This window comes from Leguminivora glycinivorella, chromosome 2, assembly GCF_023078275.1.
Source record: "Leguminivora glycinivorella isolate SPB_JAAS2020 chromosome 2, LegGlyc_1.1, whole genome shotgun sequence".
NCBI classification, from domain to species: domain Eukaryota; kingdom Metazoa; phylum Arthropoda; class Insecta; order Lepidoptera; family Tortricidae; genus Leguminivora; species Leguminivora glycinivorella.
In genome coordinates, this window is record NC_062972.1 from 15,862,486 (window position 1) to 15,883,408 (window position 20,923).

General features: G+C 36.1%; 2 protein-coding genes across 3 annotated transcripts in view; both read left to right on the plus strand.

Annotated features, from left to right (window-relative positions):
* LOC125235425 (angiotensin-converting enzyme-like) overlaps window positions 1–20,923 on the plus strand; it is a 180,968-nt gene that overhangs the window by 51,736 nt on the left and 108,309 nt on the right. The gene's annotated exons all lie outside the window — the stretch shown is intronic.
* Window positions 9,495–18,179, plus strand: LOC125238595. Its single transcript, XM_048145952.1, has 2 exons — window positions 9,495–10,827; window positions 17,692–18,179. Exons 1-2 carry the CDS (start codon window positions 10,653–10,655, stop codon window positions 18,177–18,179), a joined length of 663 nt encoding a protein of 220 aa, XP_048001909.1. The 5' UTR covers window positions 9,495–10,652.

Below are 20,923 nucleotides of genomic sequence, written 5' to 3' on the forward strand. Positions count from 1 at the left end.
GAGCCGATTTCGTTAAATCGTGCATCCAGTACGGCTATGTTCGTTGAAATATAATGAATAATAACATATAATTTACTTGCCTTACTAAAACTAATAGTTTGTCATAAAAAACTGCGCAAGTAACATCAATTTTACGCAGTTGGGTGTTGTCAGCCCCTTAACTTTACATGAGACAAACGTATAGCGGAATTCAAGAAAATATAAGTAGGTAACAATGATGGACATTTATTTTATAGTTAAAATTAGCTAGGAAACTTATTTACACGATTAAATATAAGTAAATGAAAATAAGGTATAGTTAAAAAATGAAAACCATTTAATTTTTTCGGTCTAATTGCGCTTTTCATGCAAAAAACTACCTACTGGAAAGCTTGACTCGAAGAAACATTCGCAATAAAGAAAATAACGCATGGCCGAAACACTAAAGCTTAAAGAGAGCTCAAGAGGAAAATAGTTAAAAAATCTGGCTTAATAGGTATATGTTATGTTATATTCTGTGTGTCACAGTTCTGACTAAAAAACAACATTTTCCTTCCCATGAAATTTTATTTTAATATATTTTACTCGTAAGTAATGGTCAATGAAATCATCTTCGTATGCATTAATTAGTACATTACGTTCATACAAATATTACCTACAAATTATATTTCTTAACAATAATGACTTTTCTGCAAATACTGTATGACGATCGATTTATTCATGGTAAAGTATATAAATAAAGTCACCATGTAATTATATTAAGACATTTCATTATATTATTTATATAATTTGTTTGTGGTTTTAAAACCAAACATTTGGAGAATTGAATTAAAGTTAATTAATTATCCTCGTCTTTTCGCGGTAATAATTATTTACGAGCTAACTTCGTAACATTACTTAGCTATATTATTTAATTAATGTTATTCCAAAAATCTTCAAAGTTTAAAGTAAATGTACCGTTCATAATCGTATTATTTCACTTGACGAGGGTGCAAAATCCGACGAGTAACTAAACAATACTTGTTTACAAACAGTATTTAAAAACAAGTTTGTTATCATAATTTAAACAACGCACGCCAAGATTTAATTAGCAAAATTTGTTTTAGAAAATTAAATATTCTCCATTGTGTCTTTCATTATTAAGCTTGATATTTTTTACTTACGTAACACAATACGACTTCGCTAATTATCTTTTTTTTTACTTTTAACGGAATTTTTATAACCGTGCATTTTATAAATTGAAATAGATAATATCATACCTACACCAAAGAAAAAACGACGACGCCCGGCGGTGGCGGGCGGGCGTTTGGTCTAGTGGTAACGACGTTAGCCGCGTAAGCAGAAGACCCGGGTTCGATTCCCGGCTCGGCCACCAGTGGGCCTTGTCGTTTTTTCTTTCGTGTATGATATCTATTTCAATTTATAATTTATATATAGTAGTGTGACTACTTGAAAAAAGAACAAATCAAAAAATATTCAATAAAATAATTTGACTTATTCCCTAGTTGTAACCGTGCATTTGTTGAAATTCATTTTCTTATTTTGATGTTCTTATTTAAATGAAAATATAAATTATATGATAAATTAATGATGATGCATTTTTTGATTAATTTTGACGTTAAATTGTTTTCGCTAAACTTATATCGTCTTGTCTCGTACTCGATAACGTAGACGTCATTGTATTCTTTTGTTTTAGTGTGCGACCGTTTGGGTCTGTTCACTTTCTCCATAAAACAAGTTACAGATAATTGTAAAGTTGTAATATTATGGTTGACATACTTGTAAAGATGATAATTTTCATATTCTCGAAATTCGGAGGCTCAAAAGCAATAAAAAAATACTTGATAAATAAGTAATGCTTCCGCGATAAGGACGTTGATCCAACAATTTATGTTATATCGAAAGAAGTTGACAGCAGCGGGGACGCCGGAAACAAAGACGCCTAATGCGGCTGCAATACACAATCAAACCCTCACAATAGACAACGAGAATAACCAAACGAGATACATGTCAGCTAATATGAAAGTTCACAGGGTTAATAGCTTTGATGTAGCCGACCGATTCTTCTTGCCTAGTCTGGACCTAATAACCGTGTGGTAATCGCTCGTGTACGGTAATCAAAGGACTGGGGGACATTACACCCGGTAAATTATTACTTGTACGAGTATAAACAGTTTCTAAGTAGGTATAGTATAACAAGGTTAGAAAAAAGAAGCACATCGTTTTAAACTAAAGTGATAGTTTGCTATTATTTTTAAATTTTATTAGTTTATTTGTACTTTTTGAATAACTTTTGCAAGTGAAGTTGTTGTGTCAAAATTGCGATATTTCAGTAGTTTGAAAGATATATTCTCTAAAATAAAATATAAAAAAGTGTCACCTATAGCGATTGCTTTGGTCGTTATTAATTCTTTAGAGGGAAAGAAAGACAACTAAATAATGTAAGTATACTAGTGTTTGCCCGCGGCTTCGCTCGCGTTAAAAAGATACAAAAGTAGCGTATGTCACTTTCCATCACTTCAATTATCTTCACCTAAAAAATCACGTCAATTCGTCGCTCCGTTTTGCCGTGAAAGACGGACAAACAAACAGACACACACACTTTTCCATTTTATAATATTAGTATAGATAACAGAGCTCTTACCTCCGCACAGTCTTTGAAAAATACGTAGGTGAACAGTAGAGCGTTTAGTTTGTAATACATTTAATTAAATCTAAAAATATTAGGTATTTTATATCATTGAAAGGCAAGTTTAATCACAGAGCATAACTCAGACTAATGAGAAGCAGACAGAAGGTTTGTTGTATAATATTTCTGATTCTGATTGCTAAACAAAATTCCTTTCTTAATCGTAGTAGGTACTTGCTTATAAAATTACTGATCGAATCAAACAAGGAATGTTATTGTATCGAATAGGTACTGATCTGAAAATGGCTTTCACGTATGAAATGTTATCTGAATGCTATTCGTTATCGATAAATCGAAACGAAAGAAGGAAAATGCATTTCACTGTACAAGGAAATACGGTAATCATTTTACCGCCTTTGCGAATCTGAAACTTTCAATGCAGTTATGTTTCTGTACTTCAAACTGCACGTATTCTTTATACTTCTGAGAAGTAAACTTATACTTTGACAGCACGGATTCAAATATTTTTATAAACCTGAATTAGATAATTATCGTTTGTCTTCATTTGTTATATTGCTTTAAATATTTGTCAGAAAATGATTAAAATAATGTGTGATGACGGGTTCAGAATTTAACCACCCCCTTTCTTTCTCACTGTGGGATATGGGTTAAATTGTGACGTAGGCGAGAGCCTGGCAACCTGTCACTGCTATGTCACAATGATTGTTTCTTTCAATCCCTTTTTTGCCAAGAGTAGCACTTGAAACTTGAAACTCTGCCTACCCCTTTATGGGACACAGGCGTGATTGTATGAGTATGTATGATTCCAGCTTTTCGCTAGCATATTTTCGTAACCAATCATTACTATTATTTATTATTAATAATAGCCTACATAGGGCCTGACTGCTGGGCTAATGCCTCGCCACGAATCTCCACCTGTCACAGTTTTGAGTATCTCTGGCCAGTCGCCATGATATATGTATCCAGGTCATCCCTAAATCTCCGCCTGGGTCTGTCAGACCCTCGCCCGTCTTGCGGCACCCAAACTGTGGCAATTTTTGCCCACTTCTGTGTGTGCATGTGTAAAACGTAACATAATGTACATACATACATACATATAATCACGCCTGTATCCCATAAAGGGGTAGGCAGAGCACATGAACTACTAAGTTTCAGTGCCACTCTTGGCAAAAAGGGATTGCAAGAAATCCAAATTATGACATTGCAGTGACAGGTTGCCAGCCTCTCGCCTACGCCACAATTTAACCCATATCACAGTTGACTTCTACGACACACGGGACGAAAGGGGGTGGTTAAATTCTTAACCCTCACCACACGGACAACATAATGTGAAATGATTTATACATTTCAAGAAGTAGATAATCTACAGGCACTATAAGATTCCACCGCCCACTGACCCAAAAGATAAATTCATAAACTTCTAAGTATTAGCATTTACGAATTACATTGATTTTCCTTCGAATCATTTCGAATAACAATCAGAAATATGTACATTAAAGTAATGAATACACTAACTATTGTATTCATAACTTCGCCCCAAAGGGTGTTGTAACTTGTAACCACAAGGTGATGGAATAACAGCTGCCACTTTGTTTCTCATAAATTAAATTCTGAGCCTGTTCATCTCACGCTTAGTCCTCCATTATTGAAATCAGTTATGTAATGAATTTACAACTGTTTAATATTTCTTGAAATAATATTACTCAGGAATTACTTTGCTTATTTTATGGCTAGGTACAGTCACGGGCTTTAATTGGTGATCCACTTCTAGCTCATTTTAACTGGAACGTCATAGCTTAACTATGCTTAACTAGGAGATGAACTAGAAGTGGATCACAATTAAAGTCCGTGACCGTACTTGCCTTATTACATTGTCAAAAAATGACTCCAACTGAAATGATGAATAATGATGAATGTTGATGATGATGATGATGAATGGTTGATGATGAATGATGAAGGAGAAAACTAATCGGAGACACTAGTCACAGCAGATTTGTTCCTTAGTTGAATAAAGTTAGTCCAACTTTTTATGCGATAGGACAGGTCAACAGGCTGACAGGTCGCCTGATGGTGAGCGATCACTGCCGTCCATGGACACACCAGAAAGGATGAAGATACGTTGCCGGCCTTTAAGATGGATATACCTATGTTAGCAACCATTTCGATAGCACCGTTTTAACAAGGGTTAACTCAACATCGGTCAGTCAGTATCAATTTGGTCATCATTTAAAAGAAATTCAATGTTTGAAATAGATAACGGGCACGGTTGTAAAAATCTTTGTCAAATTAGGTTGGCCTGACTCTACAAGTGTACATTGTCATCAATAGAAAGGTAGACTCAAGCTAGACCAGGCCCCGTAGCCGAATGGCATTTCTCCGACGCCAAACGAAAGCGATACGCCGCTGGCTCTGTCGCGCCAATACGGAAGCGCGATAGAGATAGATCTCTACTAGCGCTTCGTTTCGTGAGCGTTTCGTGAGCGATTGTGCCATTCGGCTAGCCACCCTGGCCCCGTAGCCGAATGGTATTTCTGCGACGCGAAACGAAAACGAAACGCCGCGAGAGATAGTCTGGCTCTGTCGCGCCAATACGCAAGACCGATAGAGATAGATATCTACGAGCGTTACGTTTCGTCGTAAGCGTTTGTGGCATTCGGCTACGCACCCAGGCGTAGACGATGTCAGAGCTTCTAGCGCTTCGATTCAAGGACCACAAGATTTCTAAATAGCCTATTAAGTTCTAGACTAATTCATCCTTTATTCAGTCATCCCAAATACACTAATACGATTATTGAAATACAATCGGAAAAACTAAAACTTTACTCACAAAAATACACAAGCAAATAGTCAGAATATTTGATCGCTCGTGATGCACATCAGATTTACGAGCCTATCACATTGACTGGGTCCATTTGGCAAGATAACGTTGATTAATTGCATTTGTTTTGGCCAAATTAATGGCCTTGTTTAAGTTATTTGATTGACGTTCCCAGTAATTCGAGATGTCTTAAGTCTGCTTATCAAGTCGTTCGGTACTATAATTTGTTTTTTTTTTTATGAAATAGTCAGCAAACGAGCCGCCTGATGGGAAGCAGTCATCGCCGCCCATGGACATAAGCAACATCAGGGGAGCCACTTATGCATTGCCGACCTTTGAGAACCCTAAACACCTCCTTCCTCCTCCTCTTTTGGTAAATTACCTCCCATTTCGATGTTTAAGATATTGTTTAGATACGTCAAATATTAGATCTATTGTAGATACGATATGAATCGTAAAAAAAATTTTCAAACAAACACGTCTCTTTTGACTCTTAACATTGACGTATATGTATAATATAATATAATACGACGTACCTATTATTAATCTTAAAGTTCCAATCCCGCAGCTAGCTTTTGGATTTCCTAGTAATTCAGAATATGTTAGCGGTGAATAAATAATAAAGAAACTTAATAATTTTTATATTGCCCACATAGGTCCAAAAAAGGTGTATATATACGAAAACAAAAAAATTGTGCCACCGACAACCAAAATCTGAAGTCTATTTGCTCTATCTCTTATAGTTTTCAAAATATACGCAAAATCTTTAAAGTACGAAATTTAGTGTACGTTGCCATTACATTTCGTCAGGCGCTCATGACCTTTTTGTATGGAAATGTCGAAATCTGACTCGCACTTGACCAAAATTCTTAGAAAGTTGTGTTTTATTATAGTTTTGAAGGAGGTTTCTTGTTTTTAACCACCAACGCAAAAACGACGGAGTGTTATAATAATAATAGGTTTGACGCTTGACATGTCTGTATGTCTGTGGCTATGAAGCTCCCGAACGAATCAATCGATTTTGATTTAGTTTTTAATGTTTAAGGTGAATTCGTCGAGAGTTTTTTTTGTACCACGTAGGTGGCAAACAGGCATACGGTCCGCCTGATGGAAAGCGGTCACTGTAACCTATGGACGCCTGCCACTCAAGGAGTGGCACATATGCTTTGCCGACTCGACTCATTAGAAACTTGTACAAATATGTACTTAGAAGGGGCCTGGGTGCCGACGACTCAAAGGACAATCTATTGTCCTAATTACTTCCGTTGTCAGCATACCGTACCCTCGTTGAGCTCTGGCTGCCTTACTCACCGGCAGGAACACAACAATGAGTAAGGTCTAGTGCTACTTGACTGCGGTCTTTTGTAAAGCGGAGGTATACTTCCCCAGTTAGACTCTGCTCTACCTTAGGCCGTTTTCACGTTATCCGATCCGATATCGGATGTAGGAAGGACGTAAAATGTAAGATTTATGCGCTTCCAGGTCTTCATTTATGTATTTAATACATCATTATTACTAAAAAACGATATAAAACGCAAAAATTGCGGATTTAATGCCGATGGCACTCTCCTACAACAGTTTTTGTCCGAGGCACCATCGAACTGCCGATATCGGCAGGACGCTTCCGACTATTTTTGGCATGCTGGACCCCCCGCCAGTTGTCGGCCGATAATATTTGTTTGTGTGCGTATATAATGTAGGTATACGTATGTAGTAGTGTGCGTGACAAAAATGGCGCAAATTAGTTGACAATTTCCATTGAAAAAAAAAAGGTTGTAATGCATCGGTCCGAATTGCGGATACTAGGTTTTTCATCTTTTAGTAGATATATTTATTTATTTATTTATTTAAACTTTATTGCACAATTGGAAAAAAGTACAAATGGCGGACTTAATGCCTTAAGGCATTCTCTACCAGTCAACCATAGGGCCAAACAGAAATTCGCGAATGTGGGTGCAGTGAGAAAAATAAATTTAGAAAGCATGACAAGTATAGCAATATTATTTACAAATATAATATTGAATATATATATAACAATATATATATTTATATCGTTGAATGTAAAATTATTTATTTTGCCTGACACTCTGTAGGATGTCGGTTCGACATCCGATATCGGATCGGATAATGTGAAATGGCCTTAGAGTATATTCAATTTATTATTAGAGTTATGTCAGTGTACATGTCAGCGGCCGCGAGTTCGCGGCCCATTCATTGGCGACGACCTTCGCGCGGCGCAATAAAATTCAATGTTGGCTGCTCGCGTGCGGTCCGTTTGTTAATGTAGGTAAGAATTTAGAATGGCGGCATTTTGTGAACATCAAAGGAGTGAGCCTTCTGTACTTGTACTATTATATATTCTGTGACAAAACGAACAACATGTGCCTATTAGTTATTTGTTATACAAGGGTGCAAAGTTGTATTTTAACGGCGAGTGTGGAATTGAAAAACGAGCAAGTGAAAGGTTTCTATAGTTGAACCACGACCGAAGCGAGTGGTTCGACAATAGAATCCTGAACTTGCGAGTTTTTTAACACACGAGAAGTAAAATACATTTGCACCCGAGTGTAACACAAAACTTTTCCCCTCACTATAGCGAGGAAAGTACAACGCAAAAAGCGCGTTTATCACTGCTTCCAGTATTTTTTATGATATATTTTGACTCTGATCTGATCATAAGTGCGTTATTTTATGGATTTAATTTTCTATGCTACGCCAATGGCAAAGAAGCCATTATATACCACCAAACATAAATAATACTTCTTTAGTATACAAAAAACAGAACCGCAGTATCTAGTTACCTTGTTTTCATTGAAATTCGAGTTCGCCCAGGGGTGATTAACAATAACTTCGAAAAGTAATAGTGCGGGGCGTTAAGGGATAATTAGTATGAATGTATAGTCCCGTCTGGCAGAAAGCATGAAAATTGGCATGTATATAGCTTATAGGGTTATAAGAAAAAATAGAAGTAGAAACACGCCGAGGTGTCAATGTTTCCCCTCTTTCCCCCCACTTTTATATCCCTGTTTTCAGTTTTTTTATATTTCCATGAAAACCGTAAAAGCTACAATAATAATGCCTAAGAGAAGTATATTCTCTATAAAATTTTCTACAATATTGTCTTTGGAAGTATATAGCTAGAACTTATAATTTTCAAACTATGCTCGTTTTCCCTTTGCCATATTTGTGTTTGGTGACCAAAATAGGATAAGTAAGGCCAGCGACTTTGCACTTTTGCCTGTGGCGGTGCTGCTTGGCAAAATTGTTCCTTGGGTCAAACTGATCCGATTTAGCCTAATAGTCATAAAATCGCACGTGACTACTCCCCACAAAGAGAAGAGGAAGGGGCCGGTTCCCTCGATGAAATCTATGCAATACTTCTTCTTGCTCTTAGCGACTAGGGCAAATCGTATATCATTTCCGTATAATGTAGGGACGTGTTAATCGTTTCTAAAAAAATCGTTGCTCCTTTTTATACAAAAATAACGATTATATAACAAAATAACGTTTTTTTATGTATTTACAATTAAATATTTTAGAAAATTTAAAATATTTGCTTCATGTTTACATCACTGACATTCGATGACTTTCGACAACGGGTGTCAAATAGTAATCCTTGCCAGTAAAAGAAATTAGTTCAGCTGAAAATCCGCAACGCGGCGAGGGTCAAATAAAAACTTGTCAGGCTATAGGTAGCCATTCTCCGAACAATAAAACAGTCAATGAAAAAATTATCACAAAAGGGTAGTTTTTTTTTCGTTATAACTGATGTCTCGTTGAAAAACAATACAATGAGTGTTATGTGCTGTAAATTTTGGCTGCATATGTTATTGGTGGTTGGCGAGAGGCTGGCAACCTGTCACTGCAATGTCACAATTTCGTTTTCTGTCAACCCCTTATTTGCCAAGAGTGGCACTGAAACTTGAGTGGTTTCATGTGCTCTGCCTACCCCTTCATGGGATACAGGCGTGATTGTATGTATGTATGCGTATGTTATTGGTAAATATTCATTGAAGTTTGTGGTTTGTATAAGTAGGTAGTTAAGGAACCCACCACTTTCATATGTAACCCTAGAAATTGCAACTTTGTATAATATTTGCGTTTCCAATGTAAATTAGTTCCGTCATTTAACTAATCCGTATCGGAGGCCAAAAGTCACATACAAGGAATCGTAAAACTTACAATGTAGGACTTCTAAAGAAATCTATGTTAATTTGCAAATTTCTAAAATGACCTATTGTACTTTCGGTATAAAAGGAGGCTGCGTCCCTCCATGATTCATTCCGGGCTTGCTCCTCTCTCAGTTCAGTTGTAAATCCTAAACTAACATTTCTTAAATATATAGTAATTATAAAATTACTACTGGTTTCAATTCTGTGATATCCAAAACCACCAACAAGGCAGTTCAGTGCATCATCTTCCAAGTACCTCGTGGCACACCCTGTCACGACGCTATTTGTGGCGCAGTCGGTAGGATTTTCCGAAGAACTACCAGGTGACCTGATGCAGTGAAGTAAGTGGCCACAGCTTTATTGTTTTCATCCCTGCGAGTTCTCTTCTTTTAAGAACTAATCGGAAAAAGTTCCTACAAAAATTGAGCGCTGCTGCGAAATTATCTAAATTACATACTGATTACTGAGAGAAAGCTGAGGGATCGGGAGGATCCAGAAGGTGAAATCGAAAGTACTCACTCAGAAGACACCGTTCCTTCCTTAACAAACCCCCCCCCCTACTTGTTTCTTTTATTTGTTAAAATTTTAATATAGGAGCTCCGTAGGTAAATTATCCGTAGGTAAATTATCCGTAGGTTAATTATTATTCATACTATATTTTTATATCATTGACCTTAAATGACTATATAGTTCAACAAACGGATATTACCGCTTAAAGTATTAATATTTTATGTGTTTTAAAATTTTTATTGTGTGTGTGTGTTTTGTATGTTATAAAACTTAAATTTTTATGCCCAAGGGGACATATTTTACGCTTATAGATAACAGGGAGTGTACTACAGTTCTAATAAAAGTAGTACACGATTTAAGAACTCGTCTTTGCACGTTAACACAATTAAGTAATATTAATAGTGCATATTCTTTATTTTCTTGTAAAATAATATATTTAACCTCTTTAGGTCAATTCGCCATTAAGATTGAACAAATAGATTTTTAAATTTAATTTTTCTCTCCTTTCACCGTAAATTTGTAGATGGATCTGTTAGCTCAGGCCGCTGATAACATGAATCAGGCACAAGCCCAGGTTCCAGCTCAGGTTGAGGCCCAAGCTCAATCCCAAGAGCAGGCTCAGCAGAGGTATCAGGAAGACGACCTGACTAATAGAATGCAGGAAAACTTAAATCTAGGAAACGATAGATATGAGGAAGGTGGTTCGGATGAAGCCGAACCATCATCATATTCTCCCTATCGCTCAAACGCACATCACGTATATGCACCAGTGTATCAAGTAAATTCGAGGATGCCTCCTCTAGGCATTCCTGTAGTACAAGATACAAGCGGTCGAAACCCGCAAATGCCAACGTTAGGCGAAATGATGAAAATCATTCCGACCTACAACGGCGACCCACGTCAATTAAGCAGGTTCATAAGAAAATGCGATTTCGTGCTACAACAGTACCGAAATGGGTCTGATGAGCGGTACTCGTACATACTAGAAGTAATTACGTCTAGGCTAATAGAAAAAGCAGCTGAATTGGTAAGCGAAAATGACTACTTAGCCCAAAATTGGACTATGTTAAAGCAGCTCCTAATTCAACATTACGGTGATCAAAGGACAGAAAAACATTTAAAAACCGAATTAGAAAATCTTACTATAAAAAGTGGTGAGAAATTAAATGAATTCTGTGCTAGGATTCAATCAATTAAAAACCAATTGTTTTCAAAAATAGCGGAACAAAGTGACGCATCCGCTTTACAAATTAAAATGACGATATATAACAATACCGCGCTAGATGTGTTTCTCTATAATATTCCGGAAAGAATATTAAGAGCAATACAAATAAAAGAGCCTAAAACTCTTGAAGAAGCACTTAAATACGCCCTCGAACAGGCTCACTTCGATGAGCATTACTACAAAAATAGGAAAATTAATTCTCAAATTAAAAAGCCAGGAACCTCACAGCAAAAGGATTTTAAGAAAAATAATCCTGGTCCAAGTACGTCTACCTCAGGAAATAATGCTAATTACACCCCGAGGCAGAATTTTCAAAGTTACTATAAATCGGAACAATCCCAACCACCGAATAATAACAGTCACAACAAGTCGCCTCAAGCGCAGACAAACCATGCGCAGGGTTCTCAGAACCCAAGGTCAAGTTATAATAAACCGACCTATACTCCGCGCCCTACTAAACCTCCAACGCCGAAACCAGGCGTAAGTAATGTTAAACTAAACCAACATAAAGTCTGTCCTACTTGGTATGCTCCATCTAATCAACTTTATTTTAGACGTTTTCCCCCACATCCCCCAAGTGCTATGGTAAGTTCAGTGCCTACCCCTGAAGTAGTGTACAACGAGCCAAGCCCTGGCCAATTAGATAGGAGATGGGCAAATCCAGATTATAATGGCATCCCCGGTGTTCATTTTAATTCATTTGATGAGGATCAACCAAATTTTCGAGTCAAGGCCTCAATAGGGGCAAAGAAATCATAAAAAGTGAATATTTGCCTTATATTATAATCCCTGATCTAAAAATAAAATTATTAATAGACACGGGAAGTTCGCGCTGTTTTCTTAGTAACACAATAAGCAATAAATTTTACTTTCAGTACAAGGAAACTGAGTCATTCAATGTTGTTACTACCTCTGCTGAGCCTGCTCTTGGGATTGAGCTTGGGCCTCAACCTGAGCTGGAACCTGGGCTTGTGCCTGATTCATGTTATCAGCGGCCTGAGCTAACAGATCCATCTACAAATTTACGGTGAAAGGAGAGAAAAATTAAATTTAAAAATCTATTTGTTCAATCTTAATGGCGAATTGACCTAAAGAGGTTAAATAGATTATTTTACAAGAAAATAAAGAATATGCACTATTAATATTACTTAATTGTGTTAACGTGCAAAGACGAGTTCTTAAATCGTGTACTACTTTTATTAGAACTGTAGTACACTCCCTGTTATCTATAAGCGTAAAATATGTCCCCTTGGGCATAAAAATTTAAGTTTTATAACATACAAAATACACACACACAATAAAAATTTTAAAACACATAAAATATTAATACTTTAAGCAGTAATATCCGTTTGTTGAACTATATATTCATTTAAGGTCAATGATATAAAAATATAGTATGAATAATAATTAACCTACGGATAATTTACCTACGGATAATTTACCTACGGAGCTCCTATATTAAAATTTTAACAAATAAAAGAAACAAGTAGGGGGGGGGGTTTGTTAAGGAAGGAACGGTGTCTTCTGAGTGAGTACTTTCGATTTCACCTTCTGGATCCTCCCGATCCCTCAGCTTTCTCTCAGTAATCAATATGTAATTTAGATAAATTCGCAGCAGCGCTCAATTTTTGTAGGAACTTTTTCCGATTAGTTCTTAAAAGAAGAGAACTCGCAGGGATGAAAACAATAAAGCTGTGGCCACTTACTTCACTGCATCAGGTCACCTAGTAGTTCTTCGGAAAATCCTCAGCCGACTGCGCCACAAATAGCGTCGTGACGCGCAAAGAAATCATAAAAAGCGAATATTTGCCTTATATTATAATCCCTGATCTAAAAATAAAATTATTAATAGACACGGGAAGTTCGCGCTGTTTTCTTAGTAACACAATAAGCAATAAATTTTACTTTCAGTACAAGGAAACTGAGTCATTCAATGTTGTTACTACACATGCCGTAAGCACGCACGACACAGTCGTAAAAATACCGCTATTTAGGTTATTCAACGAGAGCGAAATCGAACACAAATTTTATGTCTTTGACATTAACGACTGTTATGATGGCTTATTAGGAATGGATTTGTTAAAAAGATTAAATTCTAAAATTGACTTGGAAAACGATATTTTAATAACTAATAAGGCTACTATACCAATAAAATTATCTCAAACCAAGTCAATAAAAGTTCCGCTACTAACTATAACGGTGCAACCGCGTAGCGAACAAAGAGTCGTTATTCCAACCTTATTAGCACAGGGTGAAGGAATAATCGACCAAGTCGATTTTACGGAAGGTCTTGCAATGCCTTGCGCTCTATTACAATGTAGTAATGGGTTTGCTCAAACTACTGTTCGAAATACGGGTGGCAGAATTTTCAAAGTTACTATAAATCGGAACAATCCCAACCACCGAATAATAACAGTCACAACAAGTCGCCTCAAGCGCAGACAAACCATGCGCAGGGTTCTCAGAACCCAAGGTCAAGTTATAATAAACCGACCTATACTCCGCGCCCTACTAAACCTCCAACGCCGAAACCAGGCGTAAGTAATGTTAAACTAAACCAACATAAAGTCTGTCCTACTTGGTATGCTCCATCTAATCAACTTTATTTTAGACGTTTTCCCCCACATCATTACTACAAAAATAGGAAAATTAATTCTCAAATTAAAAAGCCAGGAACCTCACAGCAAAAGGATTTTAAGAAAAATAATCCTGGTCCAAGTACGTCTACCTCAGGAAATAATGCTAATTACACCCCGAGGCAGAATTTTCAAAGTTACTATAAATCGGAACAATCCCAACCACCGAATAATAACAGTCACAACAAGTCGCCTCAAGCGCAGACAAACCATGCGCAGGGTTCTCAGAACCCAAGGTCAAGTTATAATAAACCGACCTATACTCCGCGCCCTACTAAACCTCCAACGCCGAAACCAGGCGTAAGTAATGTTAAACTAAACCAACATAAAGTCTGTCCTACTTGGTATGCTCCATCTAATCAACTTTATTTTAGACGTTTTCCCCACATCCCCCAAGTGCTATGGTAAGTTCAGTGCCTACCCCTGAAGTAGTGTACAACGAGCCAAGCCCTGGCCAATTAGATAGGAGATGGGCAAATCCAGATTATAATGGCATCCCCGGTGTTCATTTTAATTCATTTGATGAGGATCAACCAAATTTTCGAGTCAAGGCCTCAATAGGGGCAAAGAAATCATAAAAAGTGAATATTTGCCTTATATTATAATCCCTGATCTAAAAATAAAATTATTAATAGACACGGGAAGTTCGCGCTGTTTTCTTAGTAACACAATAAGCAATAAATTTTACTTTCAGTACAAGGAAACTGAGTCATTCAATGTTGTTACTACACATGCCGTAAGCACGCACGACACAGTCGTAAAAATACCGCTATTTAGGTTATTCAACGAGAGCGAAATCGAACACAAATTTTATGTCTTTGACATTAACGACTGTTATGATGGCTTATTAGGAATGGATTTGTTAAAAAGATTAAATTCTAAAATTGACTTGGAAAACGATATTTTAATAACTAATAAGGCTACTATACCAATAAAATTATCTCAAACCAAGTCAATAAAAGTTCCGCTACTAACTATAACGGTGCAACCGCGTAGCGAACAAAGAGTCGTTATTCCAACCTTATTAGCACAGGGTGAAGGAATAATCGACCAAGTCGATTTTACGGAAGGTCTTGCAATGCCTTGCGCTCTATTACAATGTAGTAATGGGTTTGCTCAAACTACTGTTCGAAATACGGGTGACAAAGAAATGGTTATTGATATATATTCGCCATTTTCCGTTAAAGAATTAGATAGTAATATACTATGTCATTATATACAAGAAGAACCGAATAAGGAAGAATTACTCATGCAAAATTTAAATAAATTAAGAACGGATCATATGAATGAGGAGGAGCGTGAAGCGATAATAGCTTTGTGTCAAGAATATAAGGACATATTCTTCCATGAAGATATTCCGTTAACGTTCACGCACCAAATTAAGCACCATATTAGGACAAAAGATGGCCTCAATAGGGGCAAAGAAATCATAAAAAGTGAATATTTGCCTTATATTATAATCCCTGATCTAAAAATAAAATTATTAATAGACACGGGAAGTTCGCGCTGTTTTCTTAGTAACACAATAAGCAATAAATTTTACTTTCAGTACAAGGAAACTGAGTCATTCAATGTTGTTACTACACATGCCGTAAGCACGCACGACACAGTCGTAAAAATACCGCTATTTAGGTTATTCAACGAGAGCGAAATCGAACACAAATTTTATGTCTTTGACATTAACGACTGTTATGATGGCTTATTAGGAATGGATTTGTTAAAAAGATTAAATTCTAAAATTGACTTGGAAAACGATATTTTAATAACTAATAAGGCTACTATACCAATAAAATTATCTCAAACCAAGTCAATAAAAGTTCCGCTACTAACTATAACGGTGCAACCGCGTAGCGAACAAAGAGTCGTTATTCCAACCTTATTAGCACAGGGTGAAGGAATAATCGACCAAGTCGATTTTACGGAAGGTCTTGCAATGCCTTGCGCTCTATTACAATGTAGTAATGGGTTTGCTCAAACTACTGTTCGAAATACGGGTGACAAAGAAATGGTTATTGATATATATTCGCCATTTTCCGTTAAAGAATTAGATAGTAATATACTATGTCATTATATACAAGAAGAACCGAATAAGGAAGAATTACTCATGCAAAATTTAAATAAATTAAGAACGGATCATATGAATGAGGAGGAGCGTGAAGCGATAATAGCTTTGTGTCAAGAATATAAGGACATATTCTTCCATGAAGATATTCCGTTAACGTTCACGCACCAAATTAAGCACCATATTAGGACAAAAGATGATGACCGTGTCTAAAGAAAGTATTTGCAACGTTAAGAAAAGCCAACTTAAAGGTGCAGTTGGATAAATCAGAATTCCTTAGAAAAGAAGTATTGTATCTAGGTCATAAAATTACAAAAGAAGGCCTTAAGCCAAATGAGGATAAAATTAGTGTAGTATTAAAATACCCTCTTCCTACAACCGGGAAACAAATAAAAAGTTTCTTAGGATTAGTCGGGTACTATAGAAAGTTTATACCTGATTTTGCTAAAATTACTAAACCAATGACTCAAATGTTAAAAAAGAATCAAAAAGTGGAAGTCACTAAAGAATTCATAGACGCGTTTGAGACATGTAAGACGCTGCTAACAAATGCACCAATCTTACAATATCCAGATTTTACGAAGCCATTTATTTTAACGACTGATGCTTCTAACTCAGCATTAGGCGCAGTGTTATCTCAAGGAAATATTGGTAATGATAAGCCTATAGCTTATGCTAGCCGAACCTTGAACTCAACCGAACAAAGATATAGTACGATTGAAAAAGAACTCCTTGCTGTACTTTGGGGAGTAAGGCATTTTAGACCTTATCTCTACGGTAAAAAGTTCCAAATTTACACGGATCACAGACCATTAGCATGGCTGTACTCGTTAAAAGAACCTAATAGTAAATTAACTCGATGGAGACTCCGATTACAGGAATATGACTTCGAGATAATTTATAAACAGGGCAAACAAAATACTAATGCGGACGCTTTATCGAGAATAGAGGTAAACGCCTTAAATACACAGGAGGCTCCAAGTTCAAGTTCGAATAGTAACATTATCGATATACCAGATGACTCTGATAATATTTCAGAAACAACTTTAAGTGCTTCAGAAAATGAAAACGAAGATGACATAGATGAAATTGAGGATAGCAATGATTCAATTATTCCAAAGTTATATGAGGCTGTAGACGTAAAACCAAATCAAATTTTATTTACTCATTGGTATAAAAACGAAACTAAAATCGTGAATAAAGGAAAGTGTTTAGAAGTTTTCTTACCATTAGATGCTAAAATGATTGAAACTTTTATTAAAAATAATCTAAATCCAAGTAAAAAATATTTCATTTATTTTAATTCACCGCAATTAAAAAATATTTTCTATCAAACAACTGCTAACTTATTTGATAAAACAAATGTACCATTTATAGAATGCACTAAACGAGTTACTGTATTAACCGACGAATCAGAACAAAAAGAAATTATTAAGAAATACCATGATGGAAAAACCTGTCATAGAGGAATAAATGAAACATATAATAAATTAAAGAGACAGTATTATTTCCCTAAAATGAAGGAAATAATCGCTGCAGTTATTAATAGTTGTGAATTGTGTAAGCAAATGAAATATGATAGAAAACCTTTGAACCCATTAATAGAATTGACTCAAACTCAAGCCAAGCCATGAGGAAGGTGGTTCGGATGAAGCCGAACCATCATCATATTCTCCCTATCGCTCAAACGCACATCACGTATATGCACCAGTGTATCAAGTAAATTCGAGGATGCCTCCTCTAGGCATTCCTGTAGTACAAGATACAAGCGGTCGAAACCCGCAAATGCCAACGTTAGGCGAAATGATGAAAATCATTCCGACCTACAACGGCGACCCACGTCAATTAAGCAGGTTCATAAGAAAATGCGATTTCGTGCTACAACAGTACCGAAATGGGTCTGATGAGCGGTACTCGTACATACTAGAAGTAATTACGTCTAGGCTAATAGAAAAAGCAGCTGAATTGGTAAGCGAAAATGACTACTTAGCCCAAAATTGGACTATGTTAAAGCAGCTCCTAATTCAACATTACGGTGATCAAAGGACAGAACTCCTCCTTGATCCTAAACTAACATTTCTTAAATATATAGTAATTATAAAATTACTACTGGTTTCAATTCTGTGATATCCAAAACCACCAACAAGGCAGTTCAGTGCATCATCTTCCAAGTACCTCGTGGCACACCCTGTCACGACGCTATTTGTAGGTACGATTATTTGATGACGGCTGGTGCTTACGTTAATGCTTTTTAATAATATCTACTCCATAATACTGTGTTAAGTTCTGTGCTAGTATACAATGTAAGCGCCGACCGCCATAACGTACCATTTACCATAGAATGTCACACTGAAATGCCGCATCTAGGACGAAAACATCGACACAATGTAGCACAGTGCACTGTTAATGATCGTTAAACGGGTGCCCTCTATTTCGCCTATCATTAATTCGCATAATTTGAATTCGCATAACAGATTTGGCATAACATAATTGTTCATAACATTGAATAAGCATAATATTAAAAATGCATAATTCTTATTTCGCATAACAATGAATCTGCATAATTGAAATTTGCATACTATTATTTCGTATAACTTTAATTATCCTAAAATGAATTGCCATACTTACTAACTGTATGAAGAAAGCGATTGGGTCAATCAGGGGCTGATTTTCCAATTTCGAGCGCTCGATTTTGAGTGTTTAATTTTATACTGTCTCACTTATTAAGCTTGAAAAAAATAGGGGTAAGTAAGGTACAGCGGGGCAAATCTCGAGTGGGGGCAAATGTAACTGGTCAATTTCTTCCATGTATTACAGTGTTTGCATTATTAAAAAAAAACTGTTTATTTTTAAGAAACATACATGCATTTATGAACTTATCTGCTTATCTTAAATTAAAAGGATTATTTGAGTTAAGGAGTTTTTATTTTATTTATACATTACTTATTAAGTTTTTTCGTTTTTCATAAGTGATTTTCAGAAAATAGAGTTCTACCAGTTATATAGTAAGCGTGTTCAGTGGGTACATGTAATAATGGAATAATGGAAATAGTGTAATAACGGAAAAAATGGATTAGTAACAATTGCCTTTTAGTCTAGATTTGCCCCGCTGTACCTTACTAAAGAAATTGAAAATGGATAGTATTTAAATAATATTATTTCATCGTTCAGATTTTCGCTGATCGCACGTGCCGATAGTGATACCCGAGGAAGCGGAAGATTCCAATATTGAACCGCGAACGTAGCGAGTGGTTCTAAAAGTGGAATCTTGAGCGTTGCGAGGGTTTCAAGGCACATTAACCTTCGTACGGCACGTTAAACATTGCCACCGAGTTTGAAAACCAAATTTTTCACCACCCCAACACGTACAAAATACTGACTATAAAACATCAAACTAAATCAAATCCATCTATTTCTTCAATATTTATGATTCAAAATCATCATTTATAGGTAAAATTCTATCAGCTAGCTTAAGACATCAAGTTAAAATTTGTATGAAATTACTTTGAACTCTTGTGGATAAAATGCAATTTTGCTATCTATTTTTGAACAGAAAAGTAAGCCGTTACCCGTTAGTGTGGTGAAGATATAATTTTCTTGTATGCCATTTAAACATTCTACGAAACAAAGTTATGCTTATTATACTTATACCAATTCATCGTTATAACAATTTACATTATGCGCATTAGCATTATACGAAATCTGTTATGCGAAATAATGATATGCGTATTAAACGTTATGCGTAATAAACGGTATGCCAATTCATATTAGGAGTATTCAGTTATGCGAATTAATATAGACCCTCGTTAAACACGTCTAAAAGCAAACGCGGAGGTATTGACTTTCTTTTTAGTGTTTAATGGAAACTGTGCAAATTGAAAAACTCCATTTAAAACCTTGGTACCTATAAAATATAACAAAACTAAACGAAATAATGTTTTAACATTTTACTGTCAAAGAATCGTTTATGACCCATTTAGAAATGTTTTAATTAATTATTAATTAGTAAGACTAGGTTCTCAATTTATCAAGAACTCGTCTAGAGGCCAAATTTATAGAGTTGTGTCTGATTTTATTTCACATTTCAGTAATTCACAATATTTCATAAATAAATCTTTTTAATTTAAGATTAGCAGTTAAGTTCATAAATGCATGTATGTTTCTTAGAAATAAACAGATTCAATTTTTTTTTTCATTGTGCGCGAGTCTATAAAACAGCGCGACGTCAGCAACATCTAAATATGCAGTCTGCGGAGTTTAGCCGTCGCGTACAACCGTATTTAAATTAATTATTTGAATATGTCTCACGAAAGTTTAACGTGTACATCTAAATATGGTTGACTCGTGCGACCAAGGCCAAGTTGTACTACACTACAGTTCTAAGGCGACAGACGCGAGCGGCGGCCATAGGTGTGAACGAAAGGTCCCATCGCTGCTTCTCGCTCCAACCTATGGCCGCCGTTCGCCGATGTCTTTTAAACCAAATTCGAGGGTTTACTGGTGAAACCCAAAAAATCGAGATAATTTTTCCTTGAAATAACAACATTGTGGAAATTGCACATAGTTCGAATTTCAAAAACCATCAGTTTGCTCAACTTACCGGGCTTCACCAGTAAACCCTCGCAATGTCTTGGACTGAGTAGAATCGTCCGGAGCAACCAGGTTTTGCCGGATAGCCCCGATGAGTAGCAGTTTAATAGAACCTCTTCCCTTTCGGATCTCATTTCTGTGTTGCTGGGTTTAATTAGTGACTACTTAAGTACCGTGCCATTTGCTTGATAATTTTGTTTAAAAAAGAGCAGACAGGTAAATTTAATTACCTGTAGAGTCAGTCATCTCTTTACAATCGAGAATTTAATATTTAATCGACA